At 52.3% G+C, this 25750-nt stretch overlaps 13 protein-coding genes across 13 annotated transcripts; 6 read left to right on the plus strand and 7 right to left on the minus strand.

The window, feature by feature from the left end:
* Positions 1-839: 839 nt before the first annotated feature.
* Positions 840-2318, minus strand: N7511_001804 (uncharacterized protein; the record flags this gene model as incomplete). Its single annotated transcript, XM_057124229.1, has 4 exons — positions 840-1018; positions 1067-1867; positions 1930-2175; positions 2228-2318. 4 exons carry the CDS (start codon positions 2316-2318, stop codon positions 840-842), a joined length of 1317 nt encoding a protein of 438 aa, XP_056986388.1.
* An 839-nt stretch (positions 2319-3157) lies between these two features.
* Positions 3158-3544, minus strand: N7511_001805 (nuclear transport factor 2 family protein; the record flags this gene model as incomplete). The annotated part of the gene is made up of 1 exon (XM_057124230.1): positions 3158-3544. The coding sequence occupies one exon, from the start codon at positions 3542-3544 to the stop codon at positions 3158-3160; it is 387 nt and encodes a 128-aa protein (XP_056986389.1).
* Positions 3545-4669: 1125 nt separating this feature from the next.
* Positions 4670-5914, plus strand: N7511_001806 (purine-nucleoside phosphorylase; the record flags this gene model as incomplete). Its single annotated transcript, XM_057124231.1, has 2 exons — positions 4670-4786; positions 4835-5914. 2 exons carry the CDS (start codon positions 4670-4672, stop codon positions 5912-5914), a joined length of 1197 nt encoding a protein of 398 aa, XP_056986390.1.
* Positions 5915-6158: 244 nt separating this feature from the next.
* Positions 6159-7630, minus strand: N7511_001807 (SGNH/GDSL hydrolase family protein; the record flags this gene model as incomplete). The annotated part of the gene is made up of 4 exons (XM_057124232.1): positions 6159-6744; positions 6798-6908; positions 6956-7392; positions 7451-7630. 4 exons carry the CDS (start codon positions 7628-7630, stop codon positions 6159-6161), a joined length of 1314 nt encoding a protein of 437 aa, XP_056986391.1.
* A 486-nt stretch (positions 7631-8116) lies between these two features.
* Positions 8117-9079, plus strand: N7511_001808 (SDR family NAD(P)-dependent oxidoreductase; the record flags this gene model as incomplete). Its single annotated transcript, XM_057124233.1, has 2 exons — positions 8117-8476; positions 8525-9079. 2 exons carry the CDS (start codon positions 8117-8119, stop codon positions 9077-9079), a joined length of 915 nt encoding a protein of 304 aa, XP_056986392.1.
* A 707-nt stretch (positions 9080-9786) lies between these two features.
* On the plus strand, positions 9787-11411 carry N7511_001809 (putative MFS transporter; the record flags this gene model as incomplete). Its single annotated transcript, XM_057124234.1, has 4 exons — positions 9787-9982; positions 10029-10091; positions 10154-10568; positions 10616-11411. The coding sequence occupies 4 exons, from the start codon at positions 9787-9789 to the stop codon at positions 11409-11411; spliced, it is 1470 nt and encodes a 489-aa protein (XP_056986393.1).
* Positions 11412-12135: 724 nt separating this feature from the next.
* On the plus strand, positions 12136-12699 carry N7511_001810 (cupin domain-containing protein; the record flags this gene model as incomplete). The annotated part of the gene is made up of 1 exon (XM_057124235.1): positions 12136-12699. One exon carries the CDS (start codon positions 12136-12138, stop codon positions 12697-12699), a length of 564 nt encoding a protein of 187 aa, XP_056986394.1.
* Positions 12700-12964: 265 nt separating this feature from the next.
* N7511_001811 (zinc-dependent alcohol dehydrogenase family protein) lies at positions 12965-14135 on the minus strand (the record flags this gene model as incomplete). The annotated part of the gene is made up of 3 exons (XM_057124236.1): positions 12965-13434; positions 13484-13939; positions 13997-14135. The coding sequence occupies 3 exons, from the start codon at positions 14133-14135 to the stop codon at positions 12965-12967; spliced, it is 1065 nt and encodes a 354-aa protein (XP_056986395.1).
* A 395-nt stretch (positions 14136-14530) lies between these two features.
* On the plus strand, positions 14531-15696 carry N7511_001812 (glycerophosphodiester phosphodiesterase; the record flags this gene model as incomplete). Its single annotated transcript, XM_057124237.1, has 4 exons — positions 14531-14585; positions 14634-14821; positions 14869-15048; positions 15103-15696. The coding sequence occupies 4 exons, from the start codon at positions 14531-14533 to the stop codon at positions 15694-15696; spliced, it is 1017 nt and encodes a 338-aa protein (XP_056986396.1).
* A 502-nt stretch (positions 15697-16198) lies between these two features.
* Positions 16199-18412, minus strand: N7511_001813 (LIM domain-containing protein; the record flags this gene model as incomplete). Its single annotated transcript, XM_057124238.1, has 3 exons — positions 16199-18108; positions 18160-18258; positions 18313-18412. 3 exons carry the CDS (start codon positions 18410-18412, stop codon positions 16199-16201), a joined length of 2109 nt encoding a protein of 702 aa, XP_056986397.1.
* An 863-nt stretch (positions 18413-19275) lies between these two features.
* On the minus strand, positions 19276-21259 carry N7511_001814 (uncharacterized protein; the record flags this gene model as incomplete). The annotated part of the gene is made up of 6 exons (XM_057124239.1): positions 19276-19406; positions 19457-19556; positions 19605-19711; positions 19780-20217; positions 20276-20537; positions 20600-21259. The coding sequence occupies 6 exons, from the start codon at positions 21257-21259 to the stop codon at positions 19276-19278; spliced, it is 1698 nt and encodes a 565-aa protein (XP_056986398.1).
* A 1384-nt stretch (positions 21260-22643) lies between these two features.
* On the plus strand, positions 22644-24245 carry N7511_001815 (inositol-3-phosphate synthase INO1; the record flags this gene model as incomplete). Its single annotated transcript, XM_057124240.1, has 1 exon — positions 22644-24245. The coding sequence occupies one exon, from the start codon at positions 22644-22646 to the stop codon at positions 24243-24245; it is 1602 nt and encodes a 533-aa protein (XP_056986399.1).
* A 131-nt stretch (positions 24246-24376) lies between these two features.
* On the minus strand, positions 24377-25447 carry N7511_001816 (putative 1-aminocyclopropane-1-carboxylate deaminase; the record flags this gene model as incomplete). Its single annotated transcript, XM_057124241.1, has 1 exon — positions 24377-25447. The coding sequence occupies one exon, from the start codon at positions 25445-25447 to the stop codon at positions 24377-24379; it is 1071 nt and encodes a 356-aa protein (XP_056986400.1).
* Between the last annotated feature and the right edge of the window lie 303 nt (positions 25448-25750).

Genomic DNA, 25750 nt, shown 5'->3' on the forward strand with positions numbered 1-25750 from the left:
TCCAGAGCTGGAGGGATATGGACAGTGACTGGCTTGAGGCTGAATCACCCCTACGCTCCTGTTATAAGATCTCCTTGCGAAAGGGGAAGAAGAAAAACACAAGTTTCCTGGGTTCGGCCGGGACAGGCGATGGTTCGGCATTTCACGAGTTGATCCGATTGTGGAGTTGATCCCAAAGCCGATGTATCCAAACTTTAACCGATGGATGTGGTTTCAATGATGAGTGATCAGTGGTGAGTGGTGAGTGATGAGTGGTCAATGGCCAGCCGAGGCGTTGAGGCGTCCAGTCTGGAGAGAGAGCGCTTACCAACAAAGAAAGCTGAGACCGGATCAGGCAAGAGTCGGGATTTCGAGACTCGGGGAAAAGAACGGGGGACTTTTGCTCTTCAGCACTGCAGCACTGCGGCACTACTGCACTTCATCTCTGCCATGCTTCCTATTCGCCCCAGTTCATAGTGGGGTCGTCTGTTGAAGATGTCAACGGCGAAATATGACAGCTCTGGACTGAGGATTCCCGAAGCCCTGAGCGCTGCAGCCGCTACCTAGGTTCCTTCTGTACCCCCTTTTCTCGGCACTCTGGATTCTCTTCACGCTAAGAGGAAATGGAGAAAAGGAAAAGCAAAGAAACCCACGGTGGGTCGTGTTCGAGACTCGAGCTAAAAGTCCAAACACCGGAGGGCCCATATCGCCTGATTCAGGACGTGAACCCGCCACTCACAGACTCGACCGTTGAGGCACAGACTTCAAGTTCCAGAAGGCCACGCCAGAGCAGAAAGCACACATCCCCGCTATGGGTGATGCGTAATTAGCGTAGGCTGAAGAATTCGGACAGGGGGCGACTAACCTAACCAACAGTTCATTGCATAGTATCCGATTTGCTCCGTGGCATACCCCGACAGAATGGGACCGAAGAACATCCCCAGAGTCCAGCTCACGCTGACCACCGAGATCGCTCGGGAATATCCTCCATGGCGCCCGAAAATCCCCGGATTCGCGTCTTGCATCTCATCAACCGCCTCTGCAGTGCATTAGTACCAAGATAGAGTTGCAGCGGGGCAACACTGACGAGTGGCTTCAATCATCCCGACCCCGTTCAACAGACAGATGACAACCCCGGTACAGGTGACCGCAACGCTGTATATGATCTGGCCAAGGTCGCCGTGCGTGGCCCATGGGAATCGTGCATCGCCAGGGATGCCAATCACCCACAAGAGAGGAGCAAGAAGAAGAAACCCATTGGTGGTTGGGTGTCGCGTGCCCACCTGATCTTTCAGCCAGCCGACAGGAACCGCAAGGAAGATGGCAGGACCTTGAAAAGCGGCAAACAATAGACCTGCGGGGAGGCTGTTCCAGTGAAACGTGTCACGCACATGAAGTGGGAGAGTCGTATCAAAACTGGCAGTGAGAACCGCGAAGCAGAAATAGCTGACCACTCCCCCGAGGAAGCGACCGTTGCGAAACAAAGAGAGATACATTGCGATTCCGGTCATCTCGTCCGGATGTCCATCTTGCTGATTCTCCAAGCTTGTCGGTGGAGGAATGAGAGCATCTCTCTCGGTATCGTTGGCGACCTTGGATGGAGCTGGGCCAGGCTGCGTATTCTCTAGCATCAACCCCCGGAGAACAATATCAAACACAATAACCACGAGGACACTAGACCAGGCAATCCAATAGCCTCCCATGTCAAACAGGATACCCGCGACAAGCGGACCCCCGGACGTGCCAGCGGAAATTGCAATCGCCACGAAGCCATAGACTTTACCCAGGTCTTCTGCGGGCACCTGATCGGCAATAGTTGCGAACCCGATCACCCAAACACAGGCGCTCCCAAGGGCTTGCATCAAACGCCCGGCGAAGAGAATAATTACTATATGTCGCATTAGCACATCCAGGAGAATGCCACCGTGGAAGAGAATACAGGTCCCCTACATGAATTGGCCAAGGCAAGAATCAACGAGCCCAATAAGGCAATCACCAGTCCAGACAAGAGCCAAGCCCGTTTTGCAGGCGAGCGATCGGCATAGTGTCCAATGATTGGACTTGCGATCACACTGACAAGCGCACTCTCGGACAGCAACGCCAGGCTAATCCGCTGGGTGAGCGACGCGTCAATGCCCAAACGAGTCTCCACGATAAAAGGGAGGATGGGAACGAGGAATCCATATAGATATTCATCTACATATTCAGTCAAGTTTGCCGGTCAGTCGTGTTCCATTGCTAAACTTACCTGTGAGCAAGGCCACCGCGAGGGCTGTGACAATGAAGTATGGAGATGATCGCCACCGCAGGCCCCATGGCTCGTCATGATCTAGGGCCATACCTGCCTGTCTCTGAGTAGTCCTGGATTGAGAGCACGATGGGTTTTGGCACCAGACAAACTATGTTCAAGTGCATGAAAGACAGTTCCTTCACTCACCCTTGGGACAACCTGCACTCTTTTGGGGCTGACTCAGGGATCAATTCAAATTATTCGATGGATCTCCTGATGCAGATTTTTATGCAGCAGCTTTCGTGCTCTGGTTCAAAGCATTCAAAGGGAGTCCATGTCAGTACCTATGATTATCGCTATCCGGAACATGGACCAAGACGGGGAGAAGCATATTATGCCCCCCCCCCCCTCTTTAGTTTACTGGAATTGCTGTTATTCCTCTGCTCTCTGACATACAGTCGGTCGAGTTGCCCTGGACTGTGTTATACAGTAGAGCACAGTTTGTCTACCAGGAAACCCTTGCATTGCGCTATTGAAATCCCGCATACTGGTCACTCAATAATCCAATGATAACTTGACCCACTCGAAAAAGTGATGAACCTGTCATTGGGGGTTATGCCATGTTAGTCAGTACCGTTTGTACATGTACTCCGTATATTTAGCGTTGACTGAGCGTTAAAATCCCCCAATTAGATAAAAATGGCAAGGCGTTATGTACTTGTAGATCACTAACGATATCTTGATCGACCAGATATATAAAAGCGGTTGATCGACAACATTTACAGATGGTCCCGCTCTTGATACTGTCAACATGATTTAATTCACCTGACATTGACATTAAAGGTCGTTGACTCGTGATGCATAGCAATATATCACTTAAATACACGTTCACCCATCGCCTAGATCCCCAGTCCAAAATTCAGAACCCAAATAGAAAACAAACCCCCATTACAGCAAAGTTTCACTGTGGCAAGCAATCGTCCACTCGCCATCAGAACCTTGACTCCAAGTTGTTGATCCCGTCGCGGTGTATTCTCTCTTCCCTCGGACAGCCCGAATCTTGTATGTCACGACGCCGGCCATCAAATCCACAATGATGGTTCGTACTTCTTCAAACTGGTATCCGTCGAACCGGTGGAAGGGCGGGCGCAGGGCTTTCTTAAAGGTTTCCTCGTCTTGCAGTGTGAGGATTTCCATTTTGGGAAACATAAAATTGGCTTCTGGGTTGCTGAGTTTGAAGACGGCCGGTGGTGGATCGGCAGATGTGAGGGCCGTCCAGAGGGCGCGCTCCTTGTGGAGAAGTTCTTCGCGAATGCGTTCGTGGATCGGTGGCATGATGGAGAAGTATGAGAGTATAGGAGGATAGGAGTATAGGAGTATAGAGGTGTATAGGTGTGTAGAGGAGTAGAGTGTAGAGGATCGCCAGGGAAACAAAGACAAGAGAGGCCAACAGGAAAGGCCCTGATTTTATATAGATGCACATGACGTCAGATGACGTTGGAGTTAATCTCCGAAGATCAGCACTTTTTCCATGGGCATCGCACGTTTGTCAGTCTATTCTGGTCAACTCGCGCACTTGACATGCGTCATGCCCCACGTTCAACGGTCCCCCCGTCATTTGGTGGCTTGAAGCCCCCGACATCACTGGTGTCACATGACCGTGCCTCACAGCCCTGGAGGGCATCAGCATCCATCATCCATCATCCATCATTCAGCACCCAGCATCCAGCATCCATCGGTACGCATCCACCGGTACGCATCCGCGTGGTTTCTATCTGGATGTCGGTGCCTGGACCACTCCTACCAATGGTCATCCCATAGATCTCGTGTCCCATCTGTGTTGGGCAACTTACCCTTTATTCGAATGACTCGCACTCAAGACCAAAGAGAGAAAAGACGAGGACAGAGGGAGAAGCCAAGACTAAAGCCAAATCCAGATCAACTTCAATGTCATAAGATGATGCGGTCGGAACCCTGGAACTAACCCACCCTCTGATATCGACAATCTTCTGCAATCTGCTGCAGTATCTGCAATATCTACATTGTGTAATATTGGCATATCGGCATATCGGCATGCTTATTCTCAGACATTCTCGAATATGTCTTACACTACAGTATCCTCGGCAACCTCCGACTTGAATTCGTCACCTCTGATATCGTGATAAGGATATGCCCTCTCCATTGGCCACTCTATATTATATCGGTCACTGGATCTTAAGCTAAGCAATGGAGTCCCCGCTGGAAAAAACGCCAATCAGAGATTCGGCCAGCTTGTGCTCTCATCGCGGCTCACGGTCTGGCGCAGATCATAACTATCTTTGGTCCAGAAATGCCCACTCGCAACCAAATGGTGTCTCACTAGCGCGAAAGGCGCATTACAGATTCTTCACAATTTGTTGATACAAAAGGCGCAATTCCCCCCCCGGAAAGCTAGGCATTAAGCTTTACTACCAATTCACCATGCATCTCCTCCAGACTGTGGCAGCCTCGGTCCTGCTGGGTAGCTCCCTGGTCGGAGCGACCGGCACACACCAGGCCGCGAAGCCCATTGCGCCCAAGGTCTTCATCGTGTCCATGGTATGCGCCTTCACTCGAGCTTCATGTCGCAGGATTAACGTGTTATAGTTCGAACCCGAGGCTGAAGCCTGGTGGAACATCCCCGAATTCGACCTATTGGCTCACAACATCACTCTCCCTGGTCTGTCGCCCGTGTACCCCGACGTCCACTGTACCGAGGACTACGAGATCTGCCAATTGATCACCGGCGAGTCGGAAATCAATGCTGCCACCACCGTCACCGCCGTTGCCTTTTCTCCCGTCTTCGACCTCACTCAGACATACTTCTTCATTGCTGGTATCGCTGGTGTGAACCCCAAGAAGACTACCACTGGATCAGTGACCTTTGCGCGGTACGCAGTGCAGGTGGCATTGCAGTATGAGATTGATATCCGTGAGCTCGGCAGCAACTATACCACCGGATATATTCCCCAGGGCGCATACTACCCGGACCAGTACCCCACCAGCATCTATGGAACGGAGGTGTTCGAGGTCAACGCTGATCTGCGTACCATGGCGGTTGAATTTGCGCGCAAGGCCAATCTTTCCGACTCGGCCACCGCTCAGGCTTACCGCAAGCACTTTGCCACCCCCAGCGGAAAATTCAAGGCTGCTACCTTGCCCCCGAGTGTTCTTGAGTGCGATGTCGCTACCTCGGATGTTTACTACAGCGGAAACATCCTTGGCTCGACTTTCGAAAACACCACCAAGAGTTGGACCAACGGCACTGGAGACTATTGTGCTAGTGCCCAGGAGGACAACGCAACTCTTGAAGTTCTGCTCCGCTCCTCGGCCCGCAAACTCACTGACTTCTCCCGTATCATCGTGATGCGCACCGCGTCTGACTTTGACCGCCCCTACCCCGGCTCGTCGGCGGTTTACAACCTACTCTATGCCGATCAGGGTGGCTTTACCCCCGCTATCGAGAACCTCTACGTGGCTGGTATCAAGGTCGTTGAGGGTATCCTCGATGGCTGGAACACTACCTTTGCCGCCGGAGTCGAGCCTACCAACTACATTGGAGATATCTTTGGCACTCTTGGTGGTACTCCCGACTTTGGCCCCGGACGCCAGGAGGCTCTCGTGAACAGCGGTGCATTCAAGAAGCGCAGCCTCTCGAAACGCCAGCGTCTCGCACGCCGCGGTTAAGGTATCGTCGCTGTTCTCGGAGTGATCATCCATTCATTGTGTTCACTGTAAACCATTATGTACTTATGATTTGACTTGATATCGAATTTCATGATTTATGTCGTGATAGTTCTATATCTGTACAAAATGAACAATATTATTCAGCTTATGGGCTATCTCAACAAGTATATATTCCGTCGCGCATTGTGCATATAACCATGATCGGAGTAAACTGTGCATAGACCACAGATCTACCGTTCTGGCATCAATCTGATTCCGTGAAGATATCCAAAGGGAAGAAATCCGCCAATGCTTGATACCCAGCAACATTGGGATGCAGATGATCACCCGAGTCATACTTTGCGAGCAGCTGAGATGTAGCCTGTGGATCTCTCAAGACTTGATCGAAATCAACCACGGCATCGAATACACCACTTTCCCGGATAAAGGTGTTGATTCGTTGACGAGTCTGCTCACGTACCGGATCGGAATAGGGCTGTACATAATCAGAGGAAGAGGGCGAGCCGAACGGCGTAATGGTAGCACCGAATACAGGGATACCTTGGGCATGGATTCGTTTCGCGATTTGTTTATATGCCGCCAAGAGCTGTGTCTCTATCTCGGCCTGGGTGACAGTATCGTTCTGCGCGACACCAATGTCGTTGACGCCTTCGAAAATCATGGCGTACCGTACGCCCGACTGTGCTAGCACATCTCGGTCAATGCGACTGAGTACACTGGGACCGAGGCCGTCTTGAAGAATGCGGTTTCCTCCGGCTGCTTGGTTGAGAGTTGCAATATTCGATGTAGAGGCATGGTTTTGCATTTTCTTCAAAAGCAGGTCCGGCCAACTGTTTTTTCTCGGTCAATTTGGAAATGGATGCAGGCTTAGGAAGATTCATACCGGTTATTTGCATTGGTTGTGCTTCCCCGGCCATCGGTGATACTGTCTCCGATGATCACGAAGCCACTGGATGAAGCAGGCAACCAAGCCTCGACCCCACTGATAAGGTACCTGAAATATGTGAGGTCTTGAATTCGGTTGGAGAGTTGATTCCTCACCAATGATCTGTGATTTGAACGGAGGAGTCCGTGATATTCTGTGCACCAGTCCAATCCCCAAAGGCGAGATATGAGGAAGTTCTACTTCCCGGATGCCCGGTGATAGCAAAGCCTCCCTGTCCGTTCTCCAGATAGATACTGATCGTGAGAATGGACTGGGCCTTGACGGGCAGTTGGATTGGGTCAGACACTGCCAGGCCCCCATTGGCAATCTGAACACTAGGACTTCCATCAAATTGAACAGCTTTCAGGGACTTGATCTGCACCGCACTAGTGCCTGCCTGCTGTGTTGCTGGTAATGCGACAGTCACATTCGTGATATTGAGTTGATTGACACCAAAGGCATTAGATAGACGAAGACGAAACTCTTGGGCTCCTGCTGAAACCTGAATTGTCTGGCGAATGGTGGTATTGGGGAAGACGGATATGGATCCATTCTATATTCACGATCAGTCTCGAGACATGACGATCTAGGAGATCACATATAGGACACACAAAGGGAGTAGGAGGAAGATTGGCTGGTTCGACTAGTTGGGGCATGGTCGTCCATATGTTCACCCAATGCGAATCTTTATCATCGTTCCCAAGGCCATGTTGAGGGGATATCGGCACAGCAAGCACCAATTGAGCCAGCAAGACAAGTACTAAAGAAGTAGCCCTGAAGAGTTGATTCATGGTCAAGATAGGCCAAATTCAAGCCCTTACCTAACCTTCATGTCTCCCCAGAGAATCACCCTCTGCTTTATAAGAAGATCTCCCCTGGAATGACCAACATGTCCGGGTAAGATGGATATTCATCACTATTATCCTTCCTGTACCCCGCGTATCCCCTGCTCACCGGTTAAACTTGCGGGGGAGCAGGTGGTTGAGTCGACGGGACTAACAGGGCTAGCAGGGCTAGCAGGGGTATACGAATACTCCTTTGCCGGTGTGAATATGGCTGACGGCTATATTCCATCTTCACTGGTGTCACTGACAACGTGAAGGGATTGTCGCGTCTCAATTGCGAAGTTAACTCCGATAGCCCCGCGATGACATCCCAATTATTAAGCACTTGCTGTACCTTGAGGTAAATATCTCCAGGTCTCCTCTTGATCCTTTTGGATTCTCTTCATCCGCTTCCTTCTCGGTCGTTGCCAAGTTCGATCAATCCTCCTCATCATGAGTCATATCATTCAATCCCAAAAGACGGCCCTGATCACGGGCGCTGCGTCTGGCGTTGGTTATGCTATTGCTAAGCTCTGCCGGAGCAAAGGGATGCACTTGGCTCTCCTCGACATCGATCAAGATAATCTGATGAAAACAAAAGACGTTCTGGCCGAGATAGATCCCAGTCTTCAAACTGAAGCCTTTGTGTTAGATGTCGCTGATCGCGTCGCCTGGAAACAGATCGCGGGGCAAATTGCGGCAACATTTGCGAATATTGATCTGGTCGTGTTGAACGCCGGCAAAGGGTATAAGCCGCAAACAACAGATCAAGGTCGCATGAACGCGTGGTTAGATCAGGAATATTGGACCAAGGTGAGAGGCTCGGGTTCCGCGTACGAAAGCAAGGGCTCACGCCAGTAGACGTTTGATACGAACGTATTTGGTCCATTGAATGGACTGAATGCTATTCTGCCATTGCTGCTCTCCTCAACCTCTCGATCAGCCAAGTCGATTGTGGTGACGGGCTCCAAACAAGGCATCACCAATCCCCCCGGGACCAATCCCGCTTACAATGCCTCCAAAGCCGCGATCAAGAGCCTGACAGAGCATCTGGCGCACGACCTCCGCTCCGACCCAAACACCGCACATATTACCGCCCACCTGCTCATTCCCGGCTGGACATGGACCGGTATGATGGGCAATGTGGGCCCAACCGCCGAGTCTGACCTGAAGAAGCCCGCCGGAGCCTGGTATCCAAGCCAAGTAGCCGAGGAGATGTATACGGGCCTGGAAAAGGGGTCCTTCTACATTGTATGCCCAGATGGAGAGACTGACCGGGCGTTGGATCAAGCTCGGATGAAATGGGGAAGTGCTGATGTTTACGAAGAGCGACCTGCGTTGTCTCGCTGGGCGGAGAGCTGGAAAGACCGTGCCGACCATGCGATCCAGGCCGATGCAAAGGCTCGCAGAGCTTGATTTATTGATAGGAGATTTACATTTCTACTGAGAATTAAGCCTAGATTGCCTATAACCAGGCACATCCTAGTATCATCTCGTGTCCACGGTGTGACACCGCTCGACCCAATCAAAGCAAGCAAATAATGGATTCCCGGGGAAACACGAGATGTTGGTCATTATTAGTTATCCGAGTTGTTAGAGGTCTCTTAGGGTTGTTCCTGTCCGGGCAACGGCTGGTTTCCCCTCAATCCGGCGTTGGGTGGTGAGGTCATGCAATGCAACCTCACGGAACAAGCTTTCCCCACGGCCTATAGGCCACACGGCAAGTCTAGAAGGAATGGAAAGGACACACAACCCAGGATCAGCAGGGGATAATCAAGGGAGAACGATGAACCGGGAAAGGGGGAGGAGAGGCACGGAGACAGGGGACAGAGAAGGCTTATCTCGCACTCTGCAGAAACCCGAGCCAAGTGATAGGGAATCAGGATATCAGGGCTCAGGCCGATATCAAAAGGGTCGGATGCAACTCAACTGAACTGGGCGATCTTTTCCCTTCCAGCCCTAACTCTTGCGATGCGGAGAAAAGCGTGGGGGTGACATCTCCATGCAACGTCTTATCTAATACATCAAGGGGGATGCGACCTTGATAAGACGCTCTGCGCCGTCTGGCACTGGCAGTTTCACTTTGGACTTGTTCAGAACTGATTTCGCATTCTTCCTTCAATATGGCCTCCAGTCTCAAACCAGAGGGCATGACCAAAACCGATACCATGGGCACGCTGGACGAGCCCAATAAGCTCCAAGGCTATGCCTCCGCGCCAGGAGTCATGGACGAAGTCACTCGAGTGGTGGATCACAAAGCTGAGCGCCGTCTCTGTCGGAAGTTTGACTATCGCCTTCTACCGATACTGGCCATCATGTGTAAGCTCGCTCGACCCTGGGATCGGAACGATCGCTGACGGAATAGACCTGTTCAATGCCCTGGACAAGGGTAACCTGGGAAATGCAAAGACGGATGGAATGACCGATGGTAGGTGATATCTAACGCATGCTGCACCGGGGGAGTTCTGTTTCCTAACCCATGCCCTACAGACCTCAACTTCAAGCCCAATGAATACAATCTCCTGCTATCAATCTTCTTTGTGCCCTTTGTGATATTCGCACCACCATTCTCCATGCTTGGAAAGAAGTTCAGTCCAGCCCGGGTGCTACCAATTCTGATGTTCTCCTTTGGTTCATTCACCATGCTGTCCTCGGCTGCCCACAACTTCGGCGGCATGTTTGCGCTGCGCTGGTTCCTGGGCATGTCCGAGGCGGCCTTTTTCCCATTGGTGATTTACTATCTGACTACCTTTTACCGTCGGGGCGAGCTGGCTCGTCGTCTAGCGGTGTTCTACGCCGCCTCGAACATCGCCAATGCTTTCTCCGGACTGATTGCGTTTGGTGTGTTCCAAATCAAAGGCTCGAGCCTGCCCAATTGGCGATACCTGTTTATCATTGAGGGGGAGTGACGGTGCTCTTTGCGACCTTTGCATTCTTCTATCTACCACGCAGTGCAGCCGAGGCCAAGTTTCTGTCCGAGGAGGAGAAGGCTTTGGCTTTCCACCGGATCCAAGTCGACTCCAGTGCGGTGGTCAACGAAGAGTTCAGCATTCGGGAAGCCCTTGGGATCTTCAAACAACCCACCACCTATGTCTTCTTGTGCATTGAAATCTGCCTCGGTGTACCCTTGCAGGGTGTCGCATTGTTCATGCCTCAGATTGTTGGAGGATTGGGCTATTCCACTGTCAAGACGAACCTATACACCGTGGCCCCGAATGTCAGTGGAGCAGTGATGCTGCTAGTTCTGGCCTTTACCTCGGATTGGGTCAAGCTGCGGTCGCCGTTTATCGTGTTGGGTTTCCTCCTCACATTCTCCGGATTCATGATCTATGCATCCATCGACGACGTTCAGAATAATCTCCAAGTGGCCTACTTTGCCACCTTCATGATGACTTGGGGCACCTCGGCCCCATCGGTTCTACTCAGCACCTGGTATAACAACAACATCGCCCACGAAGGCCGCCGTGTGCTACTGACCAGTATCGGAGTGCCCTTGGCCAACCTGATGGGTTTGGTGAGCAGCAATCTCTTCCGCGAGCAAGATGCCCCCAAGTACCTGCCCGCGTTGATCAGCGTCGCTGCCTTCGGCGCTGCTGGTGCCTGTCTAGCGGCCTGCCTGGGCTTCTTCATGTGGATGGACAACAAGCGACGTGATCGCCGAGACGGAGTGACGATCCAAGCACGGGATATCCCGACTGACCGACTGAGAGACGGACCTTCGTCCGCTGAATTCCGCTGGTTTTTGTAGAAAAATATAGCCTCCGTGCTGTCATTAGCGATGTTAGCCAATGAAGATCTGTCTATACTGTCCTTGGCCGACTGCCGGTTCTCTGCCCCCACGCTCATTTCCCCCAGTTTCCCCCGCAAGTCCAAGCGAGCGTGGGATGTCTGGGGTAAATTGATTAATTGATCCATTGAGGAACGAGGAACGATGAATAATGAGTGTTCCGACTAGATGTAATCGATCTTCCGATCTTCAGCGGAATGACAGAAGTTGGGGTTAGGGTGGGATGACCAAGTCTGCCCTGGGCAGGTGATCTCTTCCTTTCTCTTTCCATCTTTCACACTTGACCATTCCTCTGTTCCTTTCTCTCTTTCTCTCTCTTTCTCTCTCTCTGCAGAGTAAATTCACTCGCCCATCTTCAGATTGTCTTCCAAAACCCACTTGCAAGTCCCCCCACCATGCCCCAATGGGGGAAATCCAGTCGCCAATCTGTCAATCGGACTTCTGACATGCAGCTTGCGAACACGGCCACAGTAACAAAGAACACGCAGACGGCGATGCATAATCGCCTTAGTTGGGCTCACCGCTGATATCCGGTGGGCCCGGCATGTTGATCAGTCAACTACAAAATCGAGGGGTGGTGGGTGATGTCTCCCACCGGTCTTAAAGTTGCTCTTCTCTCCTCTTTCCTCCGTCCCCACCTCTCTGTCTCTGTCTCAATCCCTTTCTCTGCCGTTGTCTTTGCAAAATGGCATCCAACCCTGGTCAGATCTCGCCTCTTCGCGGTATCACTCGGCACATTACTGGCCACAATGCCAACGGCAAAGCAGTGCTCCACTCATCGGACTCGGGGAAGTGGGAATCGCTGGAAGAAAGCTCCATGGCCTTCAACGTTATGTACACCACCTCGCAATTCCCCGCGGACCTCAACAATGATGCGGACCTCAAGGCACACGAGGCGCGCTCAAAGACTATGGGTCTAGTCAACCCCGGCGGCACCGTATGCCGCATTGTCGACTTCGCCCCCAATAACTCAGCCGTCGTTCATAGGACTCAGAGTCTGGACTATGGCGTGGTGCTCGAAGGCCAAGTAGAAATGATCTTGGAAGAGGGCGAACCGACGCTTATGCAGCGTGGTGATGTAGCAGTGCAGCGGGCTACGATGCACGGCTGGCGAAACCCCAGCGAAACGGAGTGGACTCGCATGCTCTTCGTGCTGCAGGACTGCCAGAAATTGACCGTGGCCGGCAAGGAAATGGCCGAGGAACTGGGCATTGCGGCCGGCATTATTCCTCCCAGTGGAAATAGCTAGTCTAGGACCTTGCGTTTTGGATGTCCAATCCCAACTCATGTTATTTATGATACACATTTTTATTAGCTTGTGTTAAATAAACCCCCCATTAGGTTATTGGCACCCCCGATACGGCCAGCCGCAGGAATTGTACTTTCAACGTAGGTGAGGTTTGCTTAACTGCTGAAATACTTTTTGAAATACCTATATTGTACATATCAACTGCTAGTAGGAAAAGAGCCATGAGCTCCTATAATATAGGAGTTCCATTTTCATACTGCCGTCTTTATTGGACCTTGATAACCACTTTACCAAAGTGGTTGCTGCTCTCTAGGAATTTGAAAGCTTCCTTGGCCTCTTCAAACGAAAAGACCCGGTTGACGACCGGGTGGATCTGGTGCGCCTGATAGAAACGAATCATCTCCTCGAAGCGATCCTTGGGGCCGTTGATGATACCTTTGAGGGTGACTGTACGACGGAGGGTAAGGAGATTGATGTTAAGACGATCCTCGTCCGTATCCATCTTGCCCGAAACGTAGCCGATGCAGTTAATCAGTCCACCAAAGGCGATGCAATCGAAGCTCTTTCGCAGAGTTTTGGCACCACCAACCTCTAGAATAATGTCAACGCCCCGGCCCTCAGTGAACTTGTTGACCTCTTCTTCCCAGTTGGGGGTAGTGCGGTAGTTGATAGTGAAATCGGCACCAAGCTTCTTCGCCTGGTCCAATTTCTCATCAGACGAGGAGGTGATAATCACTAAATCATAATGAGAAACAGACAGTGCACATGACTGGATGTAACTTACCCTTGGCGCCAGCAGCTTTGGCAATCTGTAGTCCAGCAATCGCCACGCCACCAGTTCCCTGAAGCAGAACATACTCGTCCTTCCCACCACTGCCGCCATTGAGTGACATTGGTCGCATTCCATTGATAGACATCCAAGCGGTGACGGAAGCGATAGGAAGTGTAGCAGCCTCGACATCGGACATGAACGTCGGAGCTTCCACCAGGCCATCCTCGGGAAAGACGCGATGCGTAGCCAGGACTCCATCATTAGGGAGCCCGACACTTCCTGCAAGCATCTTCTCGGTCACTTGGCCAGTTTGATGGGTAGGCAGGAAGGTCGAGAGGACTCGGTCACCGATGGTCCACTTCGTCACCTCAGGGCCAACCTGCGTCACTACTCCGCACATGTCTGAGCACGGCACAATGGTGGCATCTTGTTCGGCAGTCCTGTGGTGCTTGTATTCGCCATTGGTCACTATAGAGCAATTAGTTAGGATGTGTCTGTTTGTATTCAGCTGGACAAATTATTGACCTTCGACGTCGCGGTAGTTCAAGGACACAGCGCGGATCTCCACCAGAACTTCACCTTTACCTGCCACAGGCATTGAAGCTTCGGTGCGGGTGAGACTGCTGATGCCCTTTAAGGGCGTGATCCATTGTTGAACGGCCATTTTCAAATCGGTCAAATCGGTCAATTGGCAGGTCAAAATGAGAACAAAACCTGAAGCTCTGTCTCAAATAGTTGGAGACAGCCCCGCTGGAGTTGGAGGTGATGGAGGTGATGAGTAATCATGGGGGGGGGGAACATCATAGATTCCAGTTGACGGCAGTTCTCTTTCTCTCTCCTCCAACCTCCACAGAACGTGGAGATCTCAACTCGATGTCCGGCCGTTGGTTGCCACTCGGTTGACTGTTTTGGCCTCGTGCATGCATGCAGGACGGGACAGGATGTGAGATGTGGCATTTGTCTGGCCGGGGTGGGAGTCAGTATCTCCGCCAAACTCCGAGGGCGGTTCTTTCAGCTTGTTCGACTCTTCTCAAGAACTCAACTTTGACATATACAGTCATGTCTAGCTCCTCCTCCACCATGGCCCAAGGAGGCCCTGTCCACGATATTCCAGGTTGGTGACCCTTCCTCGACGGTTGACCGTATAACTGACCGCTTGAAGCGCATTTCCTCCACTCACCGGTTGACCGCGAGTCCACACACCTGCCTAATGCCATTTCCCACCGAGGGTTCAAAGGGCAATATCCCGAAAACACCCTTCTTGCAATCGATGAAGCCATTAAAGCTGGAACACAAGCTCTCGAGCTCGATCTTCACATCTCCCGGGATGGAGAAGTGGTGCTGTCGCACGTGAGTCCCTACGCTCTCTGAATCAGTACTATACTTACACGTCAAAGGATGCTTCCCTCAAGCGCTGCTTTGGAGTGAAGAAGAAAGTTGCTGAATGTGACTGGGAGTATCTCAACACCCTACGTACTGTTCAGGCTCCCCATGAGCCCATGCCCCGTCTAGTCGATGTGTTGGAATACCTGAGACAGGCGGGCCGTGAGCATATCTGGGTCATGCTAGATATCAAAGTGAGAATTATCCCCATAATCCTATTAAAATGGCAGCTAAACAACCACTCTCAGCTCACGAATGAACCTGCCGAGATAATGCAACGAATTGCCCAAACGATCGAGACAGTACCCATTCCTCGGATCGGCCCCGACTGGCACAGACGAGTCGTCCTCGGTTGTTGGTCATCACGCTACCTACCCGCCCGAACAAAATATCTGCCTCGCTATGCCGTCTCACTGGTGTGTGTCGATGTGGGCTATGCCAGGCAATTCCTCCAAGTCCCGCGGCTATCCTTCAACATCAATCAGATGGCCTTGATGGGCCCGCTAGGTCGAGGATTCCTAGAGGAAGCCCAAGCAGCTCGGCGCCGAGTGTATGTCTGGACGGTCAACGCCCCGAACCTGATGCGTTGGTGTATCCGACATAAGATCGACGGTGTAATATCCGACGAACCAGGTCGATTCCGACAAGTCTGCGCCGAGTGGGAGAAGGAACAGTCGGGCGGACTTGGTCTGCCAGACCCCAAGCTGGATCGGATTACCTTGAGACAGCGGGTGGAGATGTACGCCGTGACGGTTTATGTTGTTGTGTTTGGCTGGTTAGTCAAACGCAAGTACTTCCCTCCTCTTGAGCAGGTGCATTTCGAAGAAAATAAGTTGGAATAGTCCCCCATACTATTCCACCGTATATAGCGACGAAACGAGTTACGAGATCATGACTACAATTTCGGGTTATTATTGCAACGAAACAAAACATTATGTCCATTAAGCCTGTCGATCCTGTGCAAAAACATCAAGTAGATAACCGCCAACCATATACCAAGCCGATAGAGAAGAAATGCATTAGAAACATGTCGGCATAACAAAATCAAAAGAACACCGGGCTGCATGATAACACCCAAAGAGCAGAGAACAAAAAAATGTGCTAACCAAAGGTCCACTGGATATAGATGAAGGGAAGACCATGAACAGGACAAAATATGAAACATGGGATGAAAATAGACGGTCAACGCCGTGATTTCAGAAAAAGCCTAATGGGTCAGAGATAGCACAGAGGGTATATCGCGGTCTAAGAAGGGAATGAAAGAAGACAAGGAGTCTGTCGCTGTGCTGAAACGAAGGATGTGTAACCCAAGGCTTGCCTGGGAGAAAAGAAATAGAGCATTGTTCAGATCATCATGAGCCGGGTGGTTCGTCGTTCGGGGAAACGCCCTCCACCGCCAGGGGTGAGACGCGCACCGGGACGCAGCCCCTGTCCTGGCATGGGCGAAGGGTATCCGCTCGGAGGGAATTCACGAGACTGAGACAATGGAGATGATCCGAGAGTAGGACGAGAGCGGCCAGCACGTCCACCAGGACCAGGAGGGCCGGGGGGACCATGTGGTTGATGGTAGCCAGCGGCACGACGAGCGTCGCGTTCGCAGTAGACTTCGCCATTCCACTCAAAATAGTCGCCCTTGAGGAGGATGTGACACGTGCGACACTGCAGACACTCGGTGTGGAATCGACGACGATCTGGTCGTGCAGGGTTCCGCTCGACGGTCTCTAGGTAGTGACCCTCGATACCGGTATGACAGCCGGCGCAAAGTGAACCGTTGCGCTCGTGGTAGTGTTGTGCGCAGAACGGACGGTTGTTGAGAACGTAGAAATCGGCAGTCTGGAAAGGTGAGTGACACTCGAAGCAGACGAAGCAACCACGATGGTAGCGACCAGTTAAACGACCGTCAGAAGAGGATATCGATTTTCCTGTGATGACCTCGTTACATCCCTTGCAGGTTCCTTTTGAGCGACCCGCTGATCGACTTGTCGGCGATCGAGTCGGTGGCCCGGGGATCGGGGCTGTGAAAGATCGCTGAGGTGGTGGCATGGGAGAAGGTTCTCTTGATTGGGTTGTCGGTGTTAGACCAGTTGGGGTTGGGATCACCTCTGCCTTGGATGCGATCAAGGACAAACCTCCTTGGCCGATGGCAGGATCGGTAGGCGAATCTGGACTGAAGTACGCGGCAGGAATGGTAGGGACATCCTCCATAGGACTGCGTTGACGGCCAGGGATCTCCAAGATGGTCTGTCGGGTTCGTGCAGGTAATTCCTCGACCAATGGTCCGAGGTTGAGAGGATCAATTGGCTTGTGTCGGTTCAAGCTGGCATCGGATGGAAGGCTGGACATGGAACTACCACTTCGGGCGTCTGACGGAGAGGAATCCGACGAGGTCGAGCCGTCATGATTCATCTGGTCCTCCAGACCAAGAGCACGAGCAAAGCTCGTCACGGACAACGCACTGGCTGTGCTTGCGTCGGAGTTTTTTCTAGGGGCATCACTACCCGGCTCGGCTGCTGCCGCCGGGTGCAGATGGTTCTGCGTCGAGGACTGGAATTCGTAGTCGTGTTGGTCCTTTTGTTCGTCGGAGGGGGACTCTTCCGGTAGTTCGTGTAGTGTCGAGGTCTGATCTGTCGGAATGCCAAAGTCGAACCCGCCGTGGATCTCCTCTCGATCACTTCGCGATGAAACCCGGGATGAAACAACGGACATGTTTGAATCGCGCGAGAAAGAGTTCTTGTGTGGAGTGCGAAGAGGAGCTGGCGGTACTGGCGGTGTGTCGTCCATAAAAGTTCTGAAGCCCCGAGTAAAGCTATTTGTAGATGATCGCGCAGTCGAGTCACCATAGCGACTGCTGGCAAAAGACGATCCGTAGCTGCTGCGGCTAGCCACCGACTCCCCCCTTGAATGCTTTGGTTCTGGGGCTGGCTCTGGGGCTGGCTCCGAGGCTGGTGACTGTGGTGGAAGTGGGCTGGGAGGCAGCTGGATGTTCTCCGGCACCATGCCCAGGCCGAAGGTCGTGAGCGGAATGAGTGGGAGTGATTTGGCCACACCTCCAGTCATTGGACTGGGTGTCCGCACATGAGTCGGTGACCTGTTGCCCGGCATTGGAAACGAGAAGACTGAATCCAACTCAATCACGGCGTTGTTATCGGCCGGGCTGCGCGGCATTGGAGATTTCGGTGCCGGGCTGACTGACATGGGCGATAGACCGACAATGCTGGCGGGCGTAGGCACATTCGGCTGCAGAAATGCTTGATCTAGTGGGCGGGTTAGTTGACAGGTATCACCTGGGGGGGTTGGAGACCTACTGGCAACCGAAGGATCAATCCGCGGAGGAGGCCCTCTCTGTTTCGATAGTCCGGGTGACTCTAGCCCAGCAGAGGGAGGAGGTGATGGGAGCGCAGGGGCTACTGGCAGCATTAGCATGCAGGAGAAGATATGTATTGGCTCTGAACACTCACGATAACCCGTCTGCACGCAGACATGATCCCCCAGGGCCGAGATCTCGACATTGCAGCCGCAATCCGAACACTTGATGCTAGGCAAGATCATAGACGCCATCTCAAACCTCAGACATTTCACCGAAGTCAAGATAGAAGTCAGAGTTGAACCCCCCCAGGAGAGAGACGATCGTAAAACCGAAAGGAGGAAAGTCCAGCGCTAGTGAGCGTAGCGGCTCCAGTGCGGAAAGGGGTGCGTACGTGTTGGCTCAGGGGGGGTTTTCCCTTTCAACTCTTGGTCGGAGCATAAAGAGAAGAAAGAAAAGGCATGGAATTCGATCGTATTCCTCAATGGCTTCTCTGGAGTCCATTGGACTATTCACACAGTGTCTTCAGAGTCAAGACTCACTACAATATTTACACTACAGCACCGCATTTACAGTGGAGAAAGCACAGGGTCCCCTGGAGCCTCTGCATACAATTGATCACCGCAAACAACATCAGCTTGCACTGTGACTGGTCCATTTCTGGTGCCTGCTCTTGGGCCTCGCCCCTCTCAGGGCCAATCAAAGGATGCAGCCCAGTTTCGGGGCTTTGCAATCGGTGCGGAGAGTCTGTCTCGATCTGTCTTTGCTTCTTCACACTCGGTCTCCCTGGCAATTGGTCATATACCAGCTCAGGTGGCGAGACGGATATTCTTAGAACCAGCAGATCGCCCTTGGTGTCTGTACTGTGTCCCCGTGTTGCTTGACGATCTACGGGGCCTGTATTTCTCCCGAGCTCCGTGTCAATTCGCTCACGACCCTGACACTGGGTCACATACATGTAGAGAGTAGCACAACCCAGCATTTTCGATTGCCTTGGATCCTGAACAGAATCCAAATATACCGGCTGGAGTGATGAGGGCTCAAGGTTGATTGGCATGACGCAAGAAAGAACCGCGTCGTATCATGCTCGGAGCAATCTTTCGGTTCTCCTGAGATGTCAACGCACGACCCAGGTCTCCCGAAGCTCTCGCTGGAGCGCATCAGTTGGCCAACCATGAAGTGCATCCATTTGAAGAAGAACATGGATCAAATGGTCCTGTTGCTGTGGGTCCGTGAACCGATCACCGCCTGTGAGCTGATTAGCTTCAGCTGCTTACACGTTTATGATTCATGCTCACAAAGGTGAATCGCCAGACATCCAACCACCATGGCGGGGGCTATAGAGGCATTAGATAATGCAGCGCCGCATACTGCCCAAACTTTTTGGCGAATTTGCTCCTGTTTCCTATCAGTCTCTGCTGTATGAAGCAAAGGATTCCAGCTTACATCTGCCTCCTGAACTAGACGTCTGCGCAAAGGTCCAACCGTCGGCAGATTGGGGTCGTGCACAGACAGGAGAATCCGCGCAAGATCGTTGTACTGATTTCCAATTGCTAGCATCAGAAGTCAGCCCATTTGAGTTAGACTCATGGAATCCAGGTTTCACACTGGGGTCACTTACCATGCCAGGCACATCCGAATCGAATGTCAGGAAAGCTGGTGCCCACCTCCACCTCGCCGCCGACAAAATATGGGTCGAAGGTAGACGGACGTGTTTCGTTCCACTGTTGATTCTGGGCTTTCAGCTCTTCATGCACAATAGCCGAGCGATGGGCTGGCCCAAAACAAAAAACCAACACCTCTGCACAATGCGCAATTGCCTGGTTGGCCCATGCGCAGTCGCCGGCATCTGGCCCCAAGGGGCCGAAGTGTGAATTCAGGGAGCTCATGTCGATATCAGGCGCTTGTTGGAGGCAGAGTGCATTGTAAATCTCCTGGCGAAGACCGCTCCAATAAACAGCCTGCCGTAGACTTGGCGTCGTGGTCATCGACGATGGTCCCTGGATAAACGCTTTTGTTCCAAAGGAGTGTCCACGAAGATCAGACCCAGCCAATGGAACTGCGATTACCATTAGTGGAATTCTGGATATATAACGGTGACATGATCCACTACGCACCATCAAATTCTTCCAGCAAGCGTAAGATGACTGTCGCAGCAAGCAAATCATCATCCATCGTGACGCCGTGATCATCCAGCGCGGGTATCAATTTCTCCAAACATGCTTGATAATAATGATCTGAGACGAAAGGATCAAACGAGGCGGTACGATTCAAATGACGAGCCGACATGGCGAGCATTGCATTGAATAGTGTCTCACATCGACGGGCGCGATACGGGATGTAGACGGCAAAGTGCTGCTGGCGATCGGTGCAATCGAACTGTATCGTGTCCTTGTCAGTATATAAGGCCGTAGCCAGGATTTTGAGAGACCACTACTCACAAATGGTGCGATCTTATCCACAAAATGTTGCAGGAGGTAGGCCTCTTGCGGATCTCTCAATGGCCAGGATCGCGGTTGGCGAGGCCGTTCCAGTACGTCGCTTACCGACACGGATGAGAGTCGACTGCTTCTCCCATTGTGTCTTTGGAGTTTGGGACCATGGCATTGCGGTGGAGTTGTGGCTTGCCTCTCCGGCAGAGGCATCGATTCGGCATCGGCATCGGCGTCCCCCAGTGTTTCCCTCTGCTGTGCGGAAATATCAGGCGGTCTCTCGATCCCATCGTCCGGCTCTCCGCTACCAGATTCGAGCACGAAGTCAACTATCAAATCCGGTCGGTCAGATCCTATCGTGCACATTCCGCATGGCGCTCCCACCTCTGGGTGGCGGCCGTAGCCACACCTGATTGCTGGGAAAACGTTCGCGAGTAGATCGACCCTTCGCCTGTCGAAATCTGGTCTCTCGTCGACCGCGTGTACATGCTCGTCCCGTACGAGCGCATCGGCTGCAATTTGGTACAATCCCGTCACCTGCAGGTCATTAGTGATGAACGGGTCGGAGGAAGGGATGGGCGCACATTTGTGATGTAGGTCTCGACATGGATCACTAGAAGTCATGAGTTTGAGGTTCTCTCGGTTTTCCAGCTTTCCCCTTACCAGCATTGAGACTTTTTAGTCCCTGGCATAGCGACGATGTTTTTCGCAAATATTGACTGAGGAAGTTTCCCCGCATAGCCGCGGTGATCTCATGGGCCTTGGCTTCACACTTGAACCCATTGACCTTTCTTTTGTCCTTTCCAAAGCTCAATTAGGAGTTTTTATGTTGAAATACGTAGACATTGATATGCTGATATGCAGGTATGCAGATATGCTTATATCCTTTCTGTGTTTATATGCTTATATGCGTGGGTTTGCAGTCCATCCATCCGAGTCTAGGAACAAACACCATTCGCTACTATAATGGGGTTGGTTGGTCCTTGGGTATACATCTGCAGTGCAATAAAATGATCTTTCCACATCTCACAGCATAGATTAAGCTTGCGTCGACCGTGCCGTACCTTGGCCCATACGGGATGGCGTGGTACGCCATTAGGGTTCGCTTAGGGTTTATGGTTCAATATTGTCCTGTGCTGGCTGATTCGACGCTGTGGTAGCCAATGGTGAGCCCAGTCTGGGAAATTCAACAATCCAACACCCCCTAACCCTAAGCAATCCCACCTCCCATCTGCCCATTTGCCCATCTCCAGCAACCCCAGTGTTCACCGCCATTTCTGCCCCGCGTGCCCCTCCGCACGGTCCAGCTGTCAATCGGAGATGATCCCCGGAGAGATGCGGATAGTACTACGGTACGCAATGCTATATTGAGACAGGTCGACCGCGATGGAGAGGTGGACATCTAATGCCTTCGAGGAAACGAAAAAGGGGCCAGGCACCAGAGTTCCCCGGAGGGCCGGAAGCGGAACCCACGGTAGTGGTTCGGCACAGAAAGATGATCAGATCAAGTGCCGGACTATCAATCGGGAGGATACGGTGAACCCAAGGGCAAATCAACGAGTGTACTGCACTCTGTAGAAAGAAATAGATTAGCGTATTAGGGCTACTAAAAGCCAGAGAAAGGCCAACAATCCTAAAACGCCCAAAAAAAGGGGAAGCCGGGGCCCCGTTCCCCGGGCACGTGTCGTACCATATAAATCCCGCCCTTTCTCGTTCCTCTTTCTCTTTCTTCTTTGCTCCATCTCTACTTCATATCCCCTTCTTCGTTTACCTTAGGTTCGTATAAACCTTGTCAGCAGGTCAGATCACTTCTCGCAGAGACAGTGGTCACATACAACCGCCACAATTTTCGCCACAAGTCTTAACTCGTAAGTCGTCTTCATCCTCGACTCCTCGGAGCAATTGCTAACTCACACGCAGGCGGCACCACCCGTTCAACGGCCGACGCTCATCCAACCGTGGAGGAGCATCGGACGCAGCACCCTTTATCCGTTAAAGCTAAAGCGCTATCACATCTAACATCCTCAACGCATCCCACTCTCGTGTGAACGCAATGGCCCCTCACGCTAGCTCGGATGCCAATGGTGCCCTGAACGGGTCGGCTCGCCAAGAGTCCTCGCCTCTGTTTACGGTTCAGTCTCCCAATGTCGTCTACACCCCAGACGAGATCAAGAGTCGGTACGCCTACCAGACGACTGAGATCACCCGCACTGCGGACAACAAGCTGGTGGCTGTTCCCAAGGCCACCAACTACAACTTCAAGGTCGACCGCAAGGTCGGCAAGGTCGGTATGATGCTGGTCGGCTGGGGTGGAAACAACGGTTCCACCGTCACCGCGGGTATCTTGGCCAACCGCCGGAACCTCTCGTGGGAAACCCGGGAGGGAAAGCAGGCTTCCAACTACTACGGTTCCATCGTCATGAGCTCGACTGTCAAGCTGGGCTCGGACGCCAAGACCGGAGAAGAGATCAACATCCCCTTCCACGACCTGCTCCCCATGGTCCATCCCAATGATCTTGCCATTGGAGGTTGGGACATCAGCAGCCTGAACCTGTCCGAGTCCATGGACCGTGCTCAGGTGCTGGAGCCCACCCTCAAGAACTTGGTCCGCAAGGAGATGGCCGAGATGAAGCCGCTACCCAGTATTTACTATCCCGACTTCATCGCTGCCAACCAGGAGGATCGGGCAGACAATGTCCTCGAGGGAGAGAAGGCTTGCTGGGCTCACGTGGAGAAGATCCAGCAGGATATCCGTGACTTCAAGGCCCAGAATGGTTTGGATAAGGTGATCATCATGTGGACTGCCAACACTGAGCGGTATGCCGACATTATCCCTGGTGTCAACGACACTGCCGATAACTTGATCGCCTCGATCAAGGCTGGTCACCTGGAAGTCTCTCCCTCCACCGTGTTTGCCGTGGCCTCGATCCTCGAGAACACTCCGTTCATCAACGGTTCGCCCCAGAACACTTTTGTTCCCGGTGCCCTCCAGTTGGCTGAGCAGCATAATGCGTTCATCGGCGGTGATGACTTCAAGTCTGGTCAGACCAAGATGAAGTCGGCTCTGGTTGACTTCCTGATCAACGCCGGTATCAAGCTTACATCGATTGCCAGTTACAACCACCTGGGCAACAACGACGGCAAGAACTTGAGCTCCCAGAAGCAGTTCCGCTCCAAGGAGATCTCCAAGTCCAATGTTGTGGATGACATGGTTGCGGCCAATCACATTCTCTATGAGAAGGACGAGCACCCTGACCACACCGTGGTTATCAAGTACATGCCCGCTGTTGGAGACAACAAGCGTGCTCTTGACGAGTACTATGCCGAGATCTTCATGGGTGGCCACCAGACCATCAGCTTGTTCAACATCTGTGAGGACTCCCTGCTGGCCTCGCCCTTGATTATTGATCTTGTTGTGCTCGCCGAAATGATGACCCGTATCAGCTGGCAGGCTGACAGCGAGGGTGCCGACTACAAGGGCTTCCACAGCGTGCTGAGCGTGCTCAGCTACATGCTCAAGGCTCCTCTGACACCCCCTGGTACCCCCGTGGTCAACGCCCTTGGCAAGCAGCGCTCTGCTCTGATCAACATCTTCCGTGCCTGTGTTGGTCTCCAACCCGAGTCGGAGATGACTCTTGAGCACAAGCTGTTCTAGACAGTTTAGACACACTCTCAACCTAGTTATCTTTACGTCCAACTATAGTCACTCCTTGAATGCAACATAATATGCTATCGCTAAATTCATTCTATCCACATAAATATTTAAGTTAACTAGTATCCCATGGTCTACTCGCTGGTCCGGCCAAGCTCCGAGTAAGCGTTGAGAGCCAATTGCCCACCGAGGTGGGCGTACAAAATGTTGCCAGCCTTGATCTCACCACGACGAATCATATCCACCATGCCGGCAAAACTCTTGCCCTCATACACCGGGTCGGTAATAAAGGCCTCCATGCGAGCAGCATACTCAATGGCATCCCAAGTCTGCTTATCGGGGATACCATAGATACCCGCGTGGTATCGGTCGTCAAGTATGATATCCTCGTCCGTGATATCATCCGCCGTGAGACCAATCTTGGAAGCCGTGTTTTGGGCGATGCGCAGCACCTGGGCACGAGTGGCCTCCACGGTGGCCGAGGCATCAATACCAATCACCTTGCGCTTGGGGTCTTCGGGGTATAAGCGCTCCAACAACTTGAAGCCAGCAATCATGCCAGCAAAAGTCGATCCAGTCACAGCACACACCAACACCGTATCAAAGAAGATGCCCATCTCCTTCTCCTGCTCCTTCACCTCCAGGGCCCAACGTGCAAAGCCCAACCCACCCAGCGGATGATCAGAAGCCCCCGCCGGGATATAATAAGGCTTTTCTCCATTCTTCTTGGACTCCTCCACCACGGCCTGAGCCGTAGACTTGTGCTCAATGCCAAAGGTAGAAGGATCCAGCCTCACATCAGCACCCATCAACTTGGACAACTGGATATTACCAGTAGTCTCATAGCCAGGATCAACCCAATCAACCCAATGCTCTTGCACGAGTCTCGCCTTCATCCCAGACCGTGCAGCAACAGCAGCAACCTGTCGTGTATGGTTGCTCTGCACCCCACCAATGGAAACCAGGGTATCACACCCTTGAGCCTGGGCGTCAGCCAGGAGATATTCCAACTTGCGGGTCTTATTGCCGCCATAGGCATAGGCGGAATTCAAATCATCCCGCTTGGCATAGATGGCGACGTGGTGGGGAGAAGACTTGGCCAAATCTGCGGTGATGCGGGGGAGGGGGTGGATTGGTGAGGGGCCGAGGAGGAGAGATGTTCGGGGGATGGAGGCGAAGGGTTCGGGGAGGGTGAGGTTGGACATTTCGATTTGTTCTTCTGGTTGTTTGGTGTAAAGAAAGAGATAGAAAGATGAAAGTAGAGGAGATAATCGATCAATGCTGCTTGTTGGTGTTGGCTTCTTTATACCGATCTCTATACTTCACGCCGCGGCGATTCCCGCGGGCAGCGGGATCCCAAGTGGATTGATGTTAGTCCAGTGTTGGAGATAGCCCTGTGTAGACCTATCAGAGAGGGCAGAGAAGTATTCTCCCGGGGTCGATCCGTAGTGGGATCTGGTATCGTATGGCTTTGCTTTAGTTGAGGAGGGGAAGTTTCGGAATCTCAC

The sequence above is a fragment of the Penicillium nucicola genome (assembly GCF_028828085.1).
Source record: "Penicillium nucicola strain IBT 29836 chromosome Unknown utg000002l, whole genome shotgun sequence".
Taxonomy (NCBI): Eukaryota; Fungi; Ascomycota; class Eurotiomycetes; order Eurotiales; family Aspergillaceae; genus Penicillium; species Penicillium nucicola.